Source organism: Blastomyces dermatitidis (assembly GCF_000003525.1).
Source record: "Blastomyces dermatitidis ER-3 genomic scaffold supercont1.3, whole genome shotgun sequence".
Classification (NCBI taxonomy): domain Eukaryota; kingdom Fungi; phylum Ascomycota; class Eurotiomycetes; order Onygenales; family Ajellomycetaceae; genus Blastomyces; species Blastomyces dermatitidis.
The window spans coordinates 6,971,776-6,986,906 of record NW_025544776.1 but is presented as its reverse complement, the minus strand read 5'-3'; the positions used below and the strand labels follow the sequence as shown (position 1 = coordinate 6,986,906).

Genomic DNA, 15,131 nt, shown 5'->3' with positions numbered 1-15,131 from the left:
AACCTAGATACAGATACACACATACACACATAAATACACATTGTCCAAGCTGCGGGGAAGACATCTAACATCTCCCAGTCCTCTTTCCCCGCGTCGAGGGACAGTTACGTACACACAACCAGTAACTAGTGGCGATATTTCCCAATCCCTACTACCTGTCGTAGTGAGGTGCTGAGTTGGAGTGCGGGTAATTGATCATCTCCACCTCGCATACTGCGTACAGCGTTATGCGAAGATGATCTGCCGTGGGACCTTTTTCATGGACTGGTCCGATCTTGATATGATCTGATCTGTATCATATGTAGGAGATATGTACAGCATTGCATCATGGGATACGATATGTGGGGAATGGGGAAAGCCTGGGTGTTTCAATTAGGTTGATATAATGCCACGTTTGTGTGTCACGTAGGTTGATAAGCTGTATATAGATGTGAATTTATAGTAGGTATAGATGTATGCGGCCAGAAGGAAAAGAAAGATGAGTTTTATATAGAAACAGAGTGATTGTCATTACATAATTAATTAGGTATGGTAAATCGATATAACAGCCATCGCCATCGCCATCGCCATTGCCATCTCAATCTCAATTTCCATCTCCATCCATTATACAGGTAGACAACTGGAGACAAATTGCAATCTCCATCAACATCCAACACCCATATCACATCGCAAAACGGGGACTGATCCGTATATTGAACATGTCATAAAAACACCACTAGCAGCTACTCAACCCATACTCTTGAGGTCTTCCTCTCACTCTCTCAACTCAAATCCTCAACTCAAATCCACAACCAACCTCCATTTACATCACCCCCAAAACCCCCATAACCAGCCCAACCCCCACCCCCATTCCCGTCGCCACACCGACGCGGTTACCTGCAGCAGGCGTCTCCGTTCCCGCAGGGGGTGGCGCACCAGTGCCAGACCCAGTAGGAGAGCCGGTCGGGGTGGTCTCCGCTCCAGACTTGGTAGGCTCAGACGACGCGGTGGGACCGGCGGTTGAGCCAGTTGGTTTGGAGGAAGGGGAGGAGGGGGTGGCGGAGGCGGAGGAAGAGGCGCTATCGCAGACGGCGGCGTCGGGGAGGTCAGTGACGCCGACGGCGGCGCAGGTTATTTTAGCGATGCTTATTGCCTCTGGGGTGGGTGTTAGTATTTCTTTTATACCATATAGATATATATGTATATATGTAAATATGTAAATATGCAAATATATATGTATATATGTAAATATGCAAATATATATGTATATATGTAAATATGCAAATATGCAAATATATATGTATATATGCAAATATATATAGAAATATATATATACGTACTCTCCTGCTCATCCTTGTCGCACTTGGTGGCGACACAGCAGGTGATGGCGTCGATGAAGGATTTGGCCTTGCAGATGCACTCGGGGTCGATGCCGCAGTCGGCGGGGATGGCGGGCCCAGCACACTCTTGCTGTTTTTATTTATTATATGTTGTTAGCAATGTCACGATTGATATATATATATATATTTGGTTGTCATCTAGGTTAGTCGGGTGGAGGAGACATACAGCACATTTCGGGAGGTCACCAGCCTGGGCCGCGACGAGCGCGAGGAGGGAAGAGGCGACGGCGGCGGTGATGGCGAGACGCATTGTGAGAGATTGCTTGATTGATTGATTGATTGGTGATAGAATTAAGAAGAGAAGAAGGAAGAAGAGAAGAAGAAGTTTGTAGTTTTGAGGCGGATGGGAGAGCTACGCATAGTACGTCGAAAATAGGGGGAGGAGGAGGAGAAGACAGCTGGGGGATTGTTAAAGTTAATAGCGTTGGAAATAAGACGCATTCTTGGCTGGCTGGATGGCTGGCTGCAAAAGGATAAATAATAATTAACTACATGTTGAACTAAGCTATATGCGCTCGTGGGGAATTGTGACTATTTCCTTATTATTTATTAACTAGTTATTTAGTCCATTTATTTACTTTTACTGCAGAGTAACCAAGGCATGATGTTGGGTTGACAGGCGCGGATCCATGGTTTGCAGCCGGACTCAAAATCGCGATCGTGGTTTGCTTGTTATTAATAAGGTTATGGTTAACTAACTAACTAGCTAGTTAGCTAACTAGTTAGAGGGAACTTAGTTATGATTATCTAAATTCATAGCCTAGGACTTAGGCATGGAGGCCCTAAACAAGCCCTGTGTCTTCGGGGGTGCTTTAGTGTATCCCCCCCCGTTACTCGGCACTGTTATTCGGCACGCGATCTGTTTTGAACAATCACATATTCACATATTGCACGCTGCACGCTGCACACTGCACGGTGAAGTGAATATCAACAATGGTGAATGCCATGAAATGAATATCTTGCCCCTTTTGTGGTTTGCCAATGTGAATCCATCCATATGGCTACTCCACTTTGCTTGCGCCGCCTGCCAGTCTGCTAGTGTTGTGGAGTGCTTTTTTTTATTTTTATTTTGGCTGTGTTGATTATTTCTCTCCCCATCCCATCCACCGAGAGACAGACACCTCGAACGACTTCGACTACGACTAACTCCGACTAACCACCAGGTAATGCTTCTTCTACCCCGCATCGCGATAGTTGCGATAGTTCAATAGAGACGAAATAAACCAGCCCGCCGGAGGGCTAGGTTGGAAGTTTTCCTCTCTGCCAATTCGGTCCTTGATACTTCATCCGTATCGCAACCATGGGCCTTGGGATTCTGCAGGACTCCCGCCTCGACCACGTTCCTGGTGTGTATATCTATATCTATATCTATATCTATATCTTCATCTTCATCTTCACCTTCATCTAATACTGAGCAGGCACCACCTTCATCCTCGAGGACGATTCCAGCACCGTCGAACAGCTCGCCCCCTCCCCACACCTCAAATATGACACCTCCGGCCCTACACCCATCATCCTCGTTCCCCAGCCCAGCGATGACCCCAATGATCCCCTGGTAGATCCTCCAATTCCTATATACAACTACTTATGAAAGCGCCTATTACAAATTAAATCTATACTGACATACATAACCCCCCCAAGAACTGGCCCCTCTGGAAACGCGACGCAATCCTCGCAGTCCTCTCCTTCGTCGGCCTCCTCTGCGCAACAACAAGCCCCCTACTCGCCGCAAACACCGCTACCCTCGCCCACCACTATGAAACCACCTTCACGAAAGCCGCCCTGCTCACCGGCTACCACCTCTGCGGCGTTGGGGTCGCTGGCCTCCTCTTCGTCCCCTCCGCCAGGGTCTGGGGTAAGCGCCATCTCTATATCCTCGGCTGCATCGTGATGATCTTCAGCTCCGCCTGGGGCGGCGCGAGTGCCGGCAGCTATAAGAGTTTGCTGGTTGCGAGAGTTTTCCAGGGAGTGGGACTGGCGCCGTACGAGGCCTTGGTCAATGCAAGTGTGGGGGATTTGTTTTTTGTTCATGTATGTTTTTGTTTATCCCTACCCAACTAATTTTTGGGATCCCCCGGGCAAATTCTAATAATTATAAAACCTCTAGGAACGTGGGAAACGGATGGCATTGTCTAACGTCGCCCTCTTCGGCGGCAGTTTCTTCACCCCCGTCATCGTCGGAAAGCTCACCGTCTCCATGGGCTGGGAATGGACCTTTAATTTCCTCGCCATCTTCTCTGGCGCGTGTCTGCCATTGGTCATTTTCTGCGCTCCCGAAACCGCTTTCAGGAGGGCGGCTCATCTCAACACGGATTTCGAAGGGGAATCTAGCCAAGGAGTTGTCCCTAATAATACCACCGCTGCTCCTACTAACACCACTCAACCCATTGAATTGGATACGGAGAACAACAACAGGTCATCCTCGCAAAAGTCCCGTGAGGAAGAAATGAAGGCGGAGAAACACGAATCTAGAGATGAGGATGACAATGGCCATGACCCTGTCATTACCGAGGAAGCGGCACGCGATGTCATCCCGCGTAAAGTGACGTATTGGCAATCGTTGAAACCTTTCAATGGGCGCAAGACAGATGAGAGTTACTGGAAGCTATTGCTCCGCCCGCTACCGTTATTCCTACATCCGGGTATTTTATGGGTATGACGCCTCCCCCTTCCCCTATCCTACCCACTCCAATATTAACAAACAAAAACAACCAGGCCTGCCTGACCCAGGGCGTGTTAATCGGCTGGACTGTCTTCATCGGTGTCGTCCTCGCCGCACTCTTCAGCTTCCCGCCGCTCTGGTTCACTGAGGACAAAATCGGCTACCTCTACACCGGCGCCTTTATCGGCTCTATCGCCGGTCTCGTCCTCTCAGGCTTGCTAGCCGATTACTCCGCCAAGCTGCTCACAAAGCTGAACCGCGGTGTATATGAGCCCGAGTTCCGCATCGTGCTAGTGCTGTTCCAGCTGGTGTTTAGCGCCCTGGGACTGTATGGGTTTGGGTATACGACGGCGGACGTGGCGCGCTTTGGATATGTGGTGCCCGATGTTTTTTTTGCGTTTGTCATTGTCGGCATGGTTATGGGGGCGGTGGCGAGTGCGTTGTACGTTGTTGATGCGCATCGTATGTATTTTTTTTTCCCCCTATTTCTTACCCGCCTCCCCATCGCGGATGCTAACAGATACACACCAGGCCAAATCGCCGTCGAAGCCTTCACGTGCCTCCTCGTCTTCAAAAATATGTTCAGCTTCCTTCTGACATACTTCGCCTATGACTGGATCGTGCTCTCCAACCCGAAACGGGTCTTCATTATCATCGCCAGTATTCAGGTCGGCGTGTGTCTACTCAGTATACCCATGTGTATGTGTTCCCTCCCCATCCCCATTTTCCACCTTACGAAAACCATGGTCATGTAGTGTATGGTATGGTATGGCTAACAGAAATAATGAAAAAAAAAATAACAAAATACAGACATCTTCGGCAAAATCAACCGCTCCTATTTCCACCGCCACGATATCCTAAAGATGTTGAATCTATGGTGAAAAAATAAACGCCAAAAGAAAATATCGGAATCAGCGATATCTATATATATATCGTACCATGGCCATATCATAACAACTAATACTCCCACCGTACTAAAATCAATCCGACCCGATCCGATCCGATCTTGCTTTTATAATCATTTGTTCCCCCCAATTGTATTCCATTTCCATGCCATCATATCATACATGTATCATATCCCTTTAATACAACACGCTCAAAAACCCGGCCCCCATACCTCAATCGATTCAAGCAGTGATACCCCCCTACCTTCCCCCGTCCATAACAACCCGACAAACCACGGGCTGGCTTTGCTTACTGTGTGCTAAACGCCGTGCATGGGCCCCCATCCATCTATTATCATCTCGGGCAAACCCCTCCCTTTTTTTCACTCCCTTTTTTTCACTCCCTTTGTTTTGCCCCTTTTCTTTTCTTTTCTTTTTTTTCCCCCCTCAAATTACGTCCGTTTCCCGCTAGAACTTGCATGCGTGCATGTAGTGCAAGTATGGGTAAATGGGGAATGGGTGAGGGTTTCAGTGACATAGGGAGGTAGTAACTAGTTAGTAAAAATTATTTAATTATTAGTCTTGTTTCTTTTGAGATGTGAATTCCATTCATGCCCCTTTCTTCTTTCTTACTTATAATTTAGTTATTTTTATATACTTGTTTGCCAAATGTAGCTTTTTGCATTCTCTAATACAAGCATCAATGCGCAGCCCCCTCTACCACTTCCACCCTCGGGCCTCTACCCCCCCCTTACCACCCCTTCCACCCCTTCCACCCCCTACCCCCTCTACCACCACCACCACCACCACCTCTACCGCCCCTACCACCCTCTCCCCCTACCACCCTCTTCCACCCCGTATCACCCCTATCACCATTAATCAGAGCTGTACAGGCCACAGAGCCGGCTGTTCAATCCCATCCATGAATTCAAAGGGGTGCACATGACATCACATGAGATCATGTTACAGGGCATTTAGCAGTGCATGCCATGAACACAGAGATCAAAAATGAACATAGAGAAGAGTATAACGCGGGGCTCCCGCTTCCGAAATCAACCACGTTTTCTTCCTTTAGTAGCCTAAGACATGGATCATCTTTGTCGCACCACCAATCACGATCAAAAAACAAGAGGGCTTCACATGAACAATCAGGCCCAGAGCAGCAACATCAACAGCAGAAGCAAATAGGGGGAATGCGGCAGAAACCGACAAATGCAGCAAACGCACAAATAGCACAAATAGCCAATAATCCGCCAGCTGGATCCTTCGGATCACAGCATTGTTTTTCTCCCAAGCAACAGCAGGAATGTAAATACTGTAGAGAATGTATGAAAAGAGCAGAATGAAAAAAAAGAATGAAGATTTGAAGATTGATCTGAGCTGTATGAGTCAGAGCATTCAAATATTTTTGATGAGGTGCATGTGATGTCATGTTACAGTGTTTTTTGCATGGAAAAGTTGGTTTTTCTATAATAAATAGAGAGAAAATAGAGACATATCTAAGCATTGATCGTCAGCTTCATTATTCTTTTTAATCATGCTTTGGAACGCTATGCGCTATGTGCAGAGGGAGCTCACTATATACATTACATCACACTGCCCTTTTGGCAATTTGCGCTGTGTGTGGAGCACATGCGAACACAAACGGATCTTTCGACCATATTTTCTCTCTTCTTGTTTCCGTGGAGAATGCGGAGTATCTGTGGCTTCATGAAATAGATATATATCTGCTCGGCGTGTGCCTGCTATTTTAACTCCTTTGCCGCCTGCGAACGGGCTGGCCACCATTACGCCACCACCCCAGGCACCTTACCTCTCTTTGGCTCTCCTTAGGCTCCTCCGCAGTCCCAGCCGTTTTTTCCCCTCCGGTTCCCAATAATGTACTTCCGACTCAACGACGTTGTCAGGTTTCCTCGCCGAGTTGGGCCTCAGTACTGTCAGTGGCACCATGCTTGAGCAGCAGTTCTATTATTTCTGTTTCTCCCACTTGGCGCGCAAAGTCCAATAGGTTGGTGCCATGAGCTCTCGTCTTAAGGTCTGCACCCATCTCGAGCAGAACGCGAACCATCTCCACATCATTCCTCCTTACAGCATGGAATAAAGGCGTATCACCAAACTGATCTGCACGCCCGTAATCAGCACCTTTTGCAAGCAGTAATTTCATCACCTCCACATGGCCTTCTTTTGACGCCCAGAAAAAAGGCGTACGGCCATCGTGATCTTCACAGTCCAGATTTTTAGTCCTTTCAAGCAGCATCTGGACCAGCTTCTCGTCTCCAATACGTGCAGCTTCTGTGAGCGGTGTGGAACCGTCCCGGTTGTTGCCGTCAGGGGGTGACCCCCATTTAAGTAAGAGCTCGACTATATCTGTATGTCCCGCTGTGGTAGCAAGAGATAAAGGTGTCCTCCCGAAGCTATAGTCTTGTCCTAGAAGAGCTCCATGTTCTAGTAACATTTGGACGATCGTTGGGTGCCCATATTTACAAGCCGCTGCTAATGGAGAAAAGAGTGAGACGTAATATTTAAAAGCGTTTCCGTTCTTGGTCCTTGTACCATCCATGAGAAGAGCCAGTGCGATATCCTCGTCTCCGTTGATAGCAGCTAGGAAAAGTGGTGTGTCCCCAGTCCGGGATTTAATGCCCACTTTGCAGCCATTAGCGCGTAAAATCAACTGCACGACGTCCAAACGGCGTTTGGCCACAGCGTAGTGCAATGGAGCATATCCTTCCACATCTAGCACATTTACTTTGCAGAAGCGCAACAAATGTTGAACAATTGCGTAATGCCCAAGTTTCGATGCAAGATGAAGTGCGGGAAACCCTTCATCGACCAGGGGTAGATCACAGATAGCCAGTAAATCCTTCTTCGACCTCAGAGCAATGGACAAAAGTGGCTCGTGATGTTCCTTGACTGCCCAGCCAAAGAGAGCATGTAGACGCGACTGTGCCGAACGGCCACCACTCACCCAAGGATGGAAATTCCAAGAGTCACTGAAATTTGTTGCGACATGTTCAAACCGTTCCCAGGAGGGCGATGCAGTATCGATATTTTTCATATGGAGTGCCCAGCCACTAGCGGCATAATTAAGGAACTTATAGCTGGTTCGATCAGATGTCCTTTTTGCGCGTGTATTTGGGACTCGTACAGGAACGAAGCCCTCTTGGCCCCTCGGAATTCGGCGGAAAGGTGCCATCAATGATGAACGGAAAACTCCCTTAATGAGAGCCGCTGGGTTTGGAAAGGCGACCGTCACCTCTTCTGCCCTTGTCACTTGGAGGCTGAAGTCGGAGAAGGAAAGATAGACAAGACAATACTCTCCACATTCTAGATCTCCTTGGTCTGCGTTGACAGGATACCCCTCAATGTGGCTTCCGTGGTTACTCTCAAGGTATTGTTTTACAGAACTATGAGCAAAACGTACACAGCCGTCAATAGGGTCCACAACTACGAGGTTTGCACAACACCCAGCAACGATTTCTTGCTGTGGTATTTTCTCCGCATCCCACTCAGTATCTAGTGGAGTAAATGCAACAGCTTCTCTCAGCTCTTCAATATGAAGTGGCCTCGTAGCGAAACTGACCCACTTCAATACCTTGACCGCGATGTTGTCCAGCATAACTATCCTTTGAGCGCAGCGACGATAGGTTTCTTCTAGATCTTTTGGAAGCTGTCCTAATGATAATCGTATTTGTGCGTCGGTGAAGCAAGTATCCCACAAGATCTCAAGCTGGAGATAGACCCACAAAAACCTATTGTTTGTTAGCGTATGATCATATGGGGGATCGGATCATGAAAACTGAAAGGTGCGTCGAGGCATCTTACATCCCCGAGGACTCTTGTAATAGAGTTTCTTTAATCTCATGTAACAATGAAGAATTTGTGGTGAGCTTTCTGGACAAGGTTTTGTCGGCGATAGTCGTTTCGATGTACATCTGAATATCTCGCATGACATGGGAAGACGTTGAAATATGTCGGATTCCTGGGATGAAAGTACTGATGTCCATGAACCCTGGAACTTGCTCCCTGCTTAGCAGTATGCATTTTGATCCTTGGCGATCACTTGAGCAAGAGAAATGGCGCAGAATGAATTTTAGAAGATTGCTGCAATTTCCTTGATCGAGAGCATCAATTCCATCAATGACATACGCCGTGTTTGGGGCGTAACGATAAAGGTCGCCGAAAAGGTCTTCTAGATCTTGAAAATCTGGTGTGTGTGGCTCGCGTCCAAAGAACATGTGAATCTCTCGAATTAGATCTCTCGGGAAAGGTACGTACGCGTCGTGGAGGAACCTGCATAGTTGTTTGATGAAACTGGAGAGAATATATGATGGCTGGAGTGATCTGGGATGCTCGGTCTCGCAGTAGAAAAAGATACTGGGAGCACGCAGCTTAGAGGAACGATATATCAATTCCTCCACCACGGACGTTCTGTTTATCCTTCACCGTCAGGACACAAACAACAAAGATGGGGTAACTACGCTTTAGAGTACTAACGCTATAATTGTTTTGCCTGAGCCAACTAGTAACTCGCTGGACATCAGCATCGTCTTTAAAAGTGAACGCATAGAAATGAGTCGTACTCTTGCCAGAACACCATAAAGTGGGAATGGTGTTTCCAGTAAGCCATTCTTTGAAATCAGGATGGGCGAGGAACCACTCCGTGGTTCCCAGAAGTCGTTTATGCAAAAGCCTTCGATGGACTCTGTTATGGTCGTACTTTGAAATTCTTTCAATTAGCCAATCGTCGATGTGGCCGTCACCTACACACGGGAGGTCAGCGGGTAACTTCTTACGAATAGCAGTATCGCAGATGCACTCACCCTTATCTCGAACTGTTAGGCCGCCAGATCGCATTTGCTCACTAACGGAGAGATCTTGACAATGATAGACTAGGACCAATTATTTATATGTCAGCAAAAGCCATAAATAGCGGAATGCATACACAGGAAGCTGGCATACGCTGACTCGATGAACCTGCTTTTGGCTCATCTGCAACCCGGTTTTCGTGAATGACAGAGAGAAGTTCTTTGGCGTATGCGGCAGCAATTGCTGCCGCATAATCCTGCCATCGTTTGTTTTTATGGGAATCTGCGTAATCACAGATGCCTCGAATCACTAAGCAGGGAATTACGTCCATTAAGCCAGCCGCCTCCATCTCAAAGCAAAGAATGCCGAGTTCCCGAGCTAACCTGTCCCTGGTCTGGCCGTGCTTTATTACCTGGTTCCCAGAGGCGATAAGGCCATAGTGAATAACAGGGTCATGATCATCTCGGGTAATCCGTTTCACTACTCGATTCAACTCACAGTCGTCACAGGTGATCCCCGACTCAATATGATCATATTCGGATTCAAACAAAATATCGAAAATTTCTCCAGGATACGTCGAAATCGGGGCAAAGTGGGGATTCCTTGACACAGCTTCAGATATGAACGCTGGAATCTTGCTAGACTCTAATCTATGGGCAGCCTGCAGTCTGGATATGGCAGTCAGAATAACCGGCGGAGGTTTATTCAACATGCCTGAACGCTCAAACTGCCCATGTTGCACTGTTTTGCCATAATCGTACTGTATGACACCCCCGAATTCTCTTGTAGGCTTGCTAACCACTATATCACCCAGTCGAATATCAATTTCCTTGCTTGGAACCCCACCTCCTATGCCAACCATTAACCCAAAGCGTATTGCCGTAAAAGTAAACTTCATTTGGGAGGCTAAGTTCGTGGCTGCCGTCGTGCCATAGACACCTGATGGAAGACATAGGATTATAACATTATGAGCGCATATCCTCCCGAGCACATATGTGTTCTCATCATTTGGACTAGTTGGCAGGGGAGGATGTCTCTCATCCAGCATCGCCTCGGCGGCGGCACTTTCCAGAGGGAGCGCACATATCCATGCGATCGTATAGTCCTGATGTTTCAATCTGCTCACCGAGGATGACATTGGGTCGTATCAATGACTATGATAATCCGAAGTCGAGACATTAATAAAAACAGGATGAAGCTTGGTTAGGATACTCGAGCACTCCGATCAAACTTCAGGTGATGGACGTGGGAGTTTCATAGACTTGCCAGCCTCATTGCATCTAATTACCCCGCCTGTGGTTTGTATCTGACAAGGCTCTGCTGGGCGGCCAATGTCATGGCCTGACTCCCAGCTGCATTAAATAAGTCGAGCCAATCAGTCTTGGGGGCGAGGAATGAAAACTGCTGGCATGGCTCAAGTGAGCAGCATCCCTCTGACTACTTTATGTGAGAGAACTAGACAATAAGCATGCAGTATAAATCTGCCCATTAGCCAGTATGTCTCATATTCTTACATCGTCAGAAAAGCCACCGGCAGGCATGAACATTCTGCTAGAGCCCGGCTGCTATCACCAAGCGGTTGACAGGTTTATCATTTTTGCAAGGACCCAACTCTCGTGGTTGTTTGCGAGAGGTTGAGAATCACGAATTTTCCTTGTTGGCAGTACAATAGAAGAATGAAGAATAAAAGCGTACGAGCAATCGATCACGGCTGGGGAGGTGAGAAACAAAATCTTAGTCGGCGTAGTTAGCTGTGTATGTAATTACAATATAGCTAATACGCTTGCTAAAACAGGATAAATTGGTAAAATAACGCCATCCAAACCAGATCTAGAAAGTTGCTGCTGATAAAGATATAGTTGCTCAGTGTTTTTGCTAACTATTTCTTTTGCCTGCGTATTCCGTAACATAAAATTCAATTCAATTAGAAACCCATATAAAATCCCTCCATTCTAAGCTGCGACTATATAGTTGGACGACGAAAGCCAATGCGGTTTGTCGAATATCCGATGCTTCGTCCTGGGCCGCTAGATGGTGATGATTGCAGGATCATCGTAGGGTGAGAAAGAGGAATATCCTGATCAAGGGCAGATGCATACTTAAAACGCCCGCTTCTGCAAACCCTAGTGGCCATGTGTTTGTGGCGTCTCAGCGCATCAAACTGGCGATGAGTTCCAACCGCCCTTCAGTTTAGCAGAAGCCCGGGACCGTCCCAATCATGGGCCGACTAGGGCAGTTGTGCTTCTACTTGCTCAGCTGGTAGCACCATTTCATTATCCGTGAAGAATTCCAAGGTAATCCTCGTCGTCCACAGTCATTTTGCGACAGGAAGAGCGCCACTGACAACCTGTGAGGGATGGAACTTGGGGGAATATTTACGCCCAGCTTCACGGAAAAGGCGTCTGAAGCCGTGAGCTGAGTTGGTCAGAAGAGACAAAACTAAAACTCTCTCCAGTGAACCTTCGTTGGGTGAGGAGGGGAAATCTTATCCTCTAACTATCGCTCACAATGCCCAGAGCGCTAAAGTCTGCATGGTGATGATATGATTGAGATGGGAGATGCAAGTACTGTACTGTACATATAGGCAAAGCTGCCCATCGTTCCTCGGGAAGCAATGATAGGTTTAATCCTTAGGGATACATGTCGCTAATCCGTAACTAACCTTTCCACCAGTCCGTCTCTCGGTTCGGTTGTAGGCTCCCGGCTGGAGACAAACGGAGAATTTCCTCGATCTTATCGCGGGCCGGAAAATTCAAAAAAAAGGGCCATTCCATCCCCAAAAACTAGTGCCCGCGGGCCCGGGATAGTGTCCGAGTGGGGGGGCGGGAGAAATGAACCGCTATCAACGCCGATGATTGAGGGGCTTCTCCCACAAAGCAATGACGATGTTGATACACATCAAACTACCACACGCCATGCTCCAGCTCTTTGCATTGGTCTCTCATTCAGGATGCACCTTGGTATGCCGAACCAATGGGTATTCAGGGCAGTGAAGCCCTCTCTATTTCAATCTGGCGAATCGGGTTGCTCTCAATCACGTCGGCCTGGACGAGCAATCGGTGGGAAATGGGAATCGAAGAGGGGAAAATTGGGGTATAAAAAGGAGGCGGAAAGGCCTGAAGAATTTCGTTCAATCTCATGATTTCCGGGTTGATTTTATTCATCTTCTCCCTTCTGCCCTGGATAGGAAAAACTTGACCCACCAGCCATCGAAGGCAGCATATACCTTGTCTCTTGGGAGCTCAGCATGGATAAACTATACAAAACAGACCATGAAGAAACCATCTCAGCGGAAAAGCGAGATAACCTCAAGGCTACGGATGTCATCGACACAATCAGCACCGACGAAGCCCTCAAGGTTATCGCTGCATATGATGGAGACTCAACATGGGATCCTGTCGAGGAAAAACAGCTGGTGCGGAAAATTGATCGGAAACTTATGACAATCCTCTGCATCACATATGGGTTGCAGCAATATGATAAGACCATGCTATCCCAAGCCGTGAGTGTGCCCAGCCTTACCTTCCAACAACTCTACAGACCGTCAGTTAGCCACCAAGCTAAATCCTAACATGCCAACAGGCTATTTTCGGCCTTCGAACAGACCTCGACCTCAACGTCGGAAACCGCTACTCATTCTCCGCTTCCATCTTCTATCTAGGCTTTATCGCGGGGGCCTACCCTGCCATATACATGGCTCAGCGGTGGCCCATTGAGCGTGTAGCCTCGGGCATTGTGTTCATCTGGGGCATTTGCCTTATCTGCACCATAGCCTGTCACAATTGGCAGGCACTGTTCGCCCAGCGATTCTTCCTTGGTTTTCTTGAATCTGGAGTATCGCCGATGTTCATGTTGGTGGTGGGCGGATGGTATCTGAAAGCAGAACAAGCATTGCGTATGGGAATGTGGTATTCCTGCACCGGTTATGTTAGCGCCATCAGCCCCCTGATCAACTACGGCCTGGGTCATATCACTGGCTCCCTGAGCCCGTGGCAGTATATGTATATAGTTGCCGGCGTGATTACCATCCTCTGGGCTGTCGTGATCTACTTCTTCATGCCACCAGATCCCATACGGGCCAAGGGTTTTACCGACCGCGAGCGCTACATTGCCGTTGCGCGCATGCGGGTTAACAACAGCGGCGTTCGCAATACGCATTTCAAGATCGAACAAGTTTGGGATGCCCTCTCGGATCTGAAGTTCTGGATTATCTTCGCAGCCTCATTCCTGCTGATGATAGCCAACGGTCCAGTCTCATCATTCATTCCTATTTTCATCAAGTCGTTCGGCTTCAGCCCCTTGGACTCCCTCCTATTAACTCTACCTGCTGGATTCATCGGAGGCACCATCGAGTTGGTAGTCTGTCTCGTTGCGTATAAATATGTCAATATCCGTACCTGGTTGGTAGTGATATGCGAGTTGGGCACTATCATGGCGAGTCTTCTTCTTTGGAAACTCCCTCGAGAGCATAAGGGAGGCCTGTTATTTGGAACGTACTTCCTTGCATCCTTTGGTGGTGCATATGCTATCCTCATGGGCCTTCAAGTTGCAAATACAGCGGGCTATACCAAAAGATCGGTAACCTCAGCAGGGGTGTTCATGGGCTACTGTTTGGGTGAGTTTGCTCATGCCTCTTCCAATAGTGGTTAAATCCCTTACTTCCAGAATGGTATAAGCAAAACTGGTCAGTATACCCAAATATGTTTACTGAACATTCTATTATCAACACAGGAAACTTCGTTGGTCCTATAGTATTCGAACCGAAGGACGCGCCCGTGTACGCCCCAGGATTCATTACAGTGCTGGTGACAGCCATCGCCGCAATATTACTCGCAATTCTTTACAGATACGTTGCAATCTATGAAAATCGCAAACGAGATAAGACGGGGACGATGGAAGCATTTGAGCACGCTTATGATGATGATCTGACTGACAGAAAGGTTGGCGCTCCACTCCATTTCCATATCCTGTCATTGTATATTACAGCTCTGCTAACTGATATGTCCCGGCAGAATCCGCAATTTAGGTACATCTTGTAGCATCGAGAACATAAAATAACAGATGTATTCCATCGGTCAAGGTAGCTTTTAGTCTTCTGTTCTTTCCAGCAACGTCTATACCCCGCACAAATATAACGCCCTTATCCATTGATGAAACCAATTAAACCTTAATTTTATTAGTTAAAACATAACCCGGCGGCGGCTTCATGCAAGCGAAGCCGTTGCAGCCTCTCTCTCCATTTAATAGTTTTGATTCGTGGGAATGTCTCCGTGCTCCTCCTCCCCGTAGAAAGTGTATCTATTTCTGAAAACTCCGAGCCCGTAACTTCACTACCCAGTCTGACGCCGTGTGATTCATAGTTTTGATTTATTAGTGGCAAACTCTTGCTAAGTTCGTAGG

General features: G+C 47.5%; 4 protein-coding genes across 9 annotated transcripts; 2 read left to right on the top strand and 2 right to left on the bottom strand.

Moving 5' to 3' along the window:
- Positions 1-430: 430 nt before the first annotated feature.
- BDCG_03778 (uncharacterized protein) lies at positions 431-2,007 on the bottom strand. Its single transcript, XM_045419438.1, has 3 exons — positions 1,546-2,007; positions 1,320-1,449; positions 431-1,134 (listed from the first exon to the last, which is right to left on the bottom strand). The coding sequence occupies exons 1-3, from the start codon at positions 1,627-1,629 to the stop codon at positions 803-805; spliced, it is 546 nt and encodes a 181-aa protein (XP_045275741.1). The 5' UTR covers positions 1,630-2,007; the 3' UTR covers positions 431-802.
- Positions 1,231-5,944, top strand: BDCG_03777. 2 transcript variants are annotated; one of them, XM_045419437.1, is made up of 8 exons: positions 1,231-2,362; positions 2,543-2,725; positions 2,798-2,934; positions 3,021-3,410; positions 3,487-4,032; positions 4,095-4,503; positions 4,573-4,740; positions 4,852-5,944. In XM_045419437.1, exons 2-8 carry the CDS (start codon positions 2,680-2,682, stop codon positions 4,920-4,922), a joined length of 1,767 nt encoding a protein of 588 aa, XP_045280604.1. In that variant the 5' UTR covers positions 1,231-2,362; positions 2,543-2,679; the 3' UTR covers positions 4,923-5,944. The 2 variants fall into 2 exon arrangements, with proteins under 2 accessions (XP_045280604.1, XP_045280603.1); XM_045419436.1 differs by having other exon boundaries at positions 1,231-2,725.
- A 336-nt stretch (positions 5,945-6,280) lies between these two features.
- On the bottom strand, positions 6,281-11,869 carry BDCG_16773. Of its 4 annotated transcripts, none has more exons than XM_045425971.1 (7): positions 9,885-11,869; positions 9,746-9,814; positions 9,506-9,685; positions 9,420-9,444; positions 8,748-9,353; positions 6,504-8,674; positions 6,281-6,424 (listed from the first exon to the last, which is right to left on the bottom strand). In XM_045425971.1, the coding sequence occupies exons 1-6, from the start codon at positions 10,867-10,869 to the stop codon at positions 6,829-6,831; spliced, it is 3,711 nt and encodes a 1,236-aa protein (XP_045280601.1). In that variant the 5' UTR covers positions 10,870-11,869; the 3' UTR covers positions 6,281-6,424; positions 6,504-6,828. The 4 variants fall into 4 exon arrangements, with proteins under 4 accessions (XP_045280601.1, XP_045280602.1, XP_045280600.1 ...); XM_045425972.1 differs by having other exon boundaries at positions 6,511-8,674; XM_045425970.1 differs by having other exon boundaries at positions 6,281-8,674; positions 9,885-11,171; positions 11,246-11,869.
- A 39-nt stretch (positions 11,870-11,908) lies between these two features.
- Positions 11,909-15,111, top strand: BDCG_03774. 2 transcript variants are annotated; one of them, XM_045419435.1, is made up of 5 exons: positions 11,909-12,025; positions 12,086-13,233; positions 13,314-14,346; positions 14,463-14,671; positions 14,744-15,111. In XM_045419435.1, exons 2-5 carry the CDS (start codon positions 12,979-12,981, stop codon positions 14,768-14,770), a joined length of 1,524 nt encoding a protein of 507 aa, XP_045280598.1. In that variant the 5' UTR covers positions 11,909-12,025; positions 12,086-12,978; the 3' UTR covers positions 14,771-15,111. The 2 variants fall into 2 exon arrangements, with proteins under 2 accessions (XP_045280598.1, XP_045275740.1); XM_045419434.1 differs by having other exon boundaries at positions 11,909-13,233.
- The last annotated feature ends 20 nt before the right edge of the window (positions 15,112-15,131 follow it).

Bases quoted from the DNA above. Each gene is read 5' to 3' on its own strand.
- BDCG_16773 (XM_045425969.1), bottom strand. From the start codon at position 10,869: ATGTCATCCTCGGTGAGCAGATTGAAACATCAGGACTATACGATCGCA. The intron at 9,815-9,884 runs GTATGCCAGCTT...AATTGGTCCTAG, and splicing joins AGCAGGTTCATCGAGTCAGC to TCTATCATTGTCAAGATCTC. The intron at 9,445-9,505 runs GTACGACTCATT...GCGAGTTACTAG, and splicing joins TTTATGGTGTTCTGGCAAGA to TTGGCTCAGGCAAAACAATT.
- BDCG_03777 (XM_045419437.1), top strand. From the start codon at position 2,680: ATGGGCCTTGGGATTCTGCAGGACTCCCGCCTCGACCACGTTCCTG. The intron at 3,411-3,486 runs GTATGTTTTTGT...TAAAACCTCTAG, and splicing joins GGGATTTGTTTTTTGTTCAT to GAACGTGGGAAACGGATGGC. The intron at 4,504-4,572 runs GTATGTATTTTT...GATACACACCAG, and splicing joins GTACGTTGTTGATGCGCATC to GCCAAATCGCCGTCGAAGCC.
- BDCG_03778 (XM_045419438.1), bottom strand. From the start codon at position 1,629: ATGCGTCTCGCCATCACCGCCGCCGTCGCCTCTTCCCTCCTCGCGCTC. The intron at 1,450-1,545 runs GTATGTCTCCTC...AAATAAAAACAG, and splicing joins GTGACCTCCCGAAATGTGCT to CAAGAGTGTGCTGGGCCCGC. The intron at 1,135-1,319 runs GTACGTATATAT...CACCCACCCCAG, and splicing joins CGACAAGGATGAGCAGGAGA to AGGCAATAAGCATCGCTAAA.
- BDCG_03774 (XM_045419435.1), top strand. From the start codon at position 12,979: ATGGATAAACTATACAAAACAGACCATGAAGAAACCATCTCAGCGGAA. The intron at 13,234-13,313 runs GTGAGTGTGCCC...ACATGCCAACAG, and splicing joins AGACCATGCTATCCCAAGCC to GCTATTTTCGGCCTTCGAAC. The intron at 14,672-14,743 runs GTTGGCGCTCCA...ATGTCCCGGCAG, and splicing joins ATGATCTGACTGACAGAAAG to AATCCGCAATTTAGGTACAT.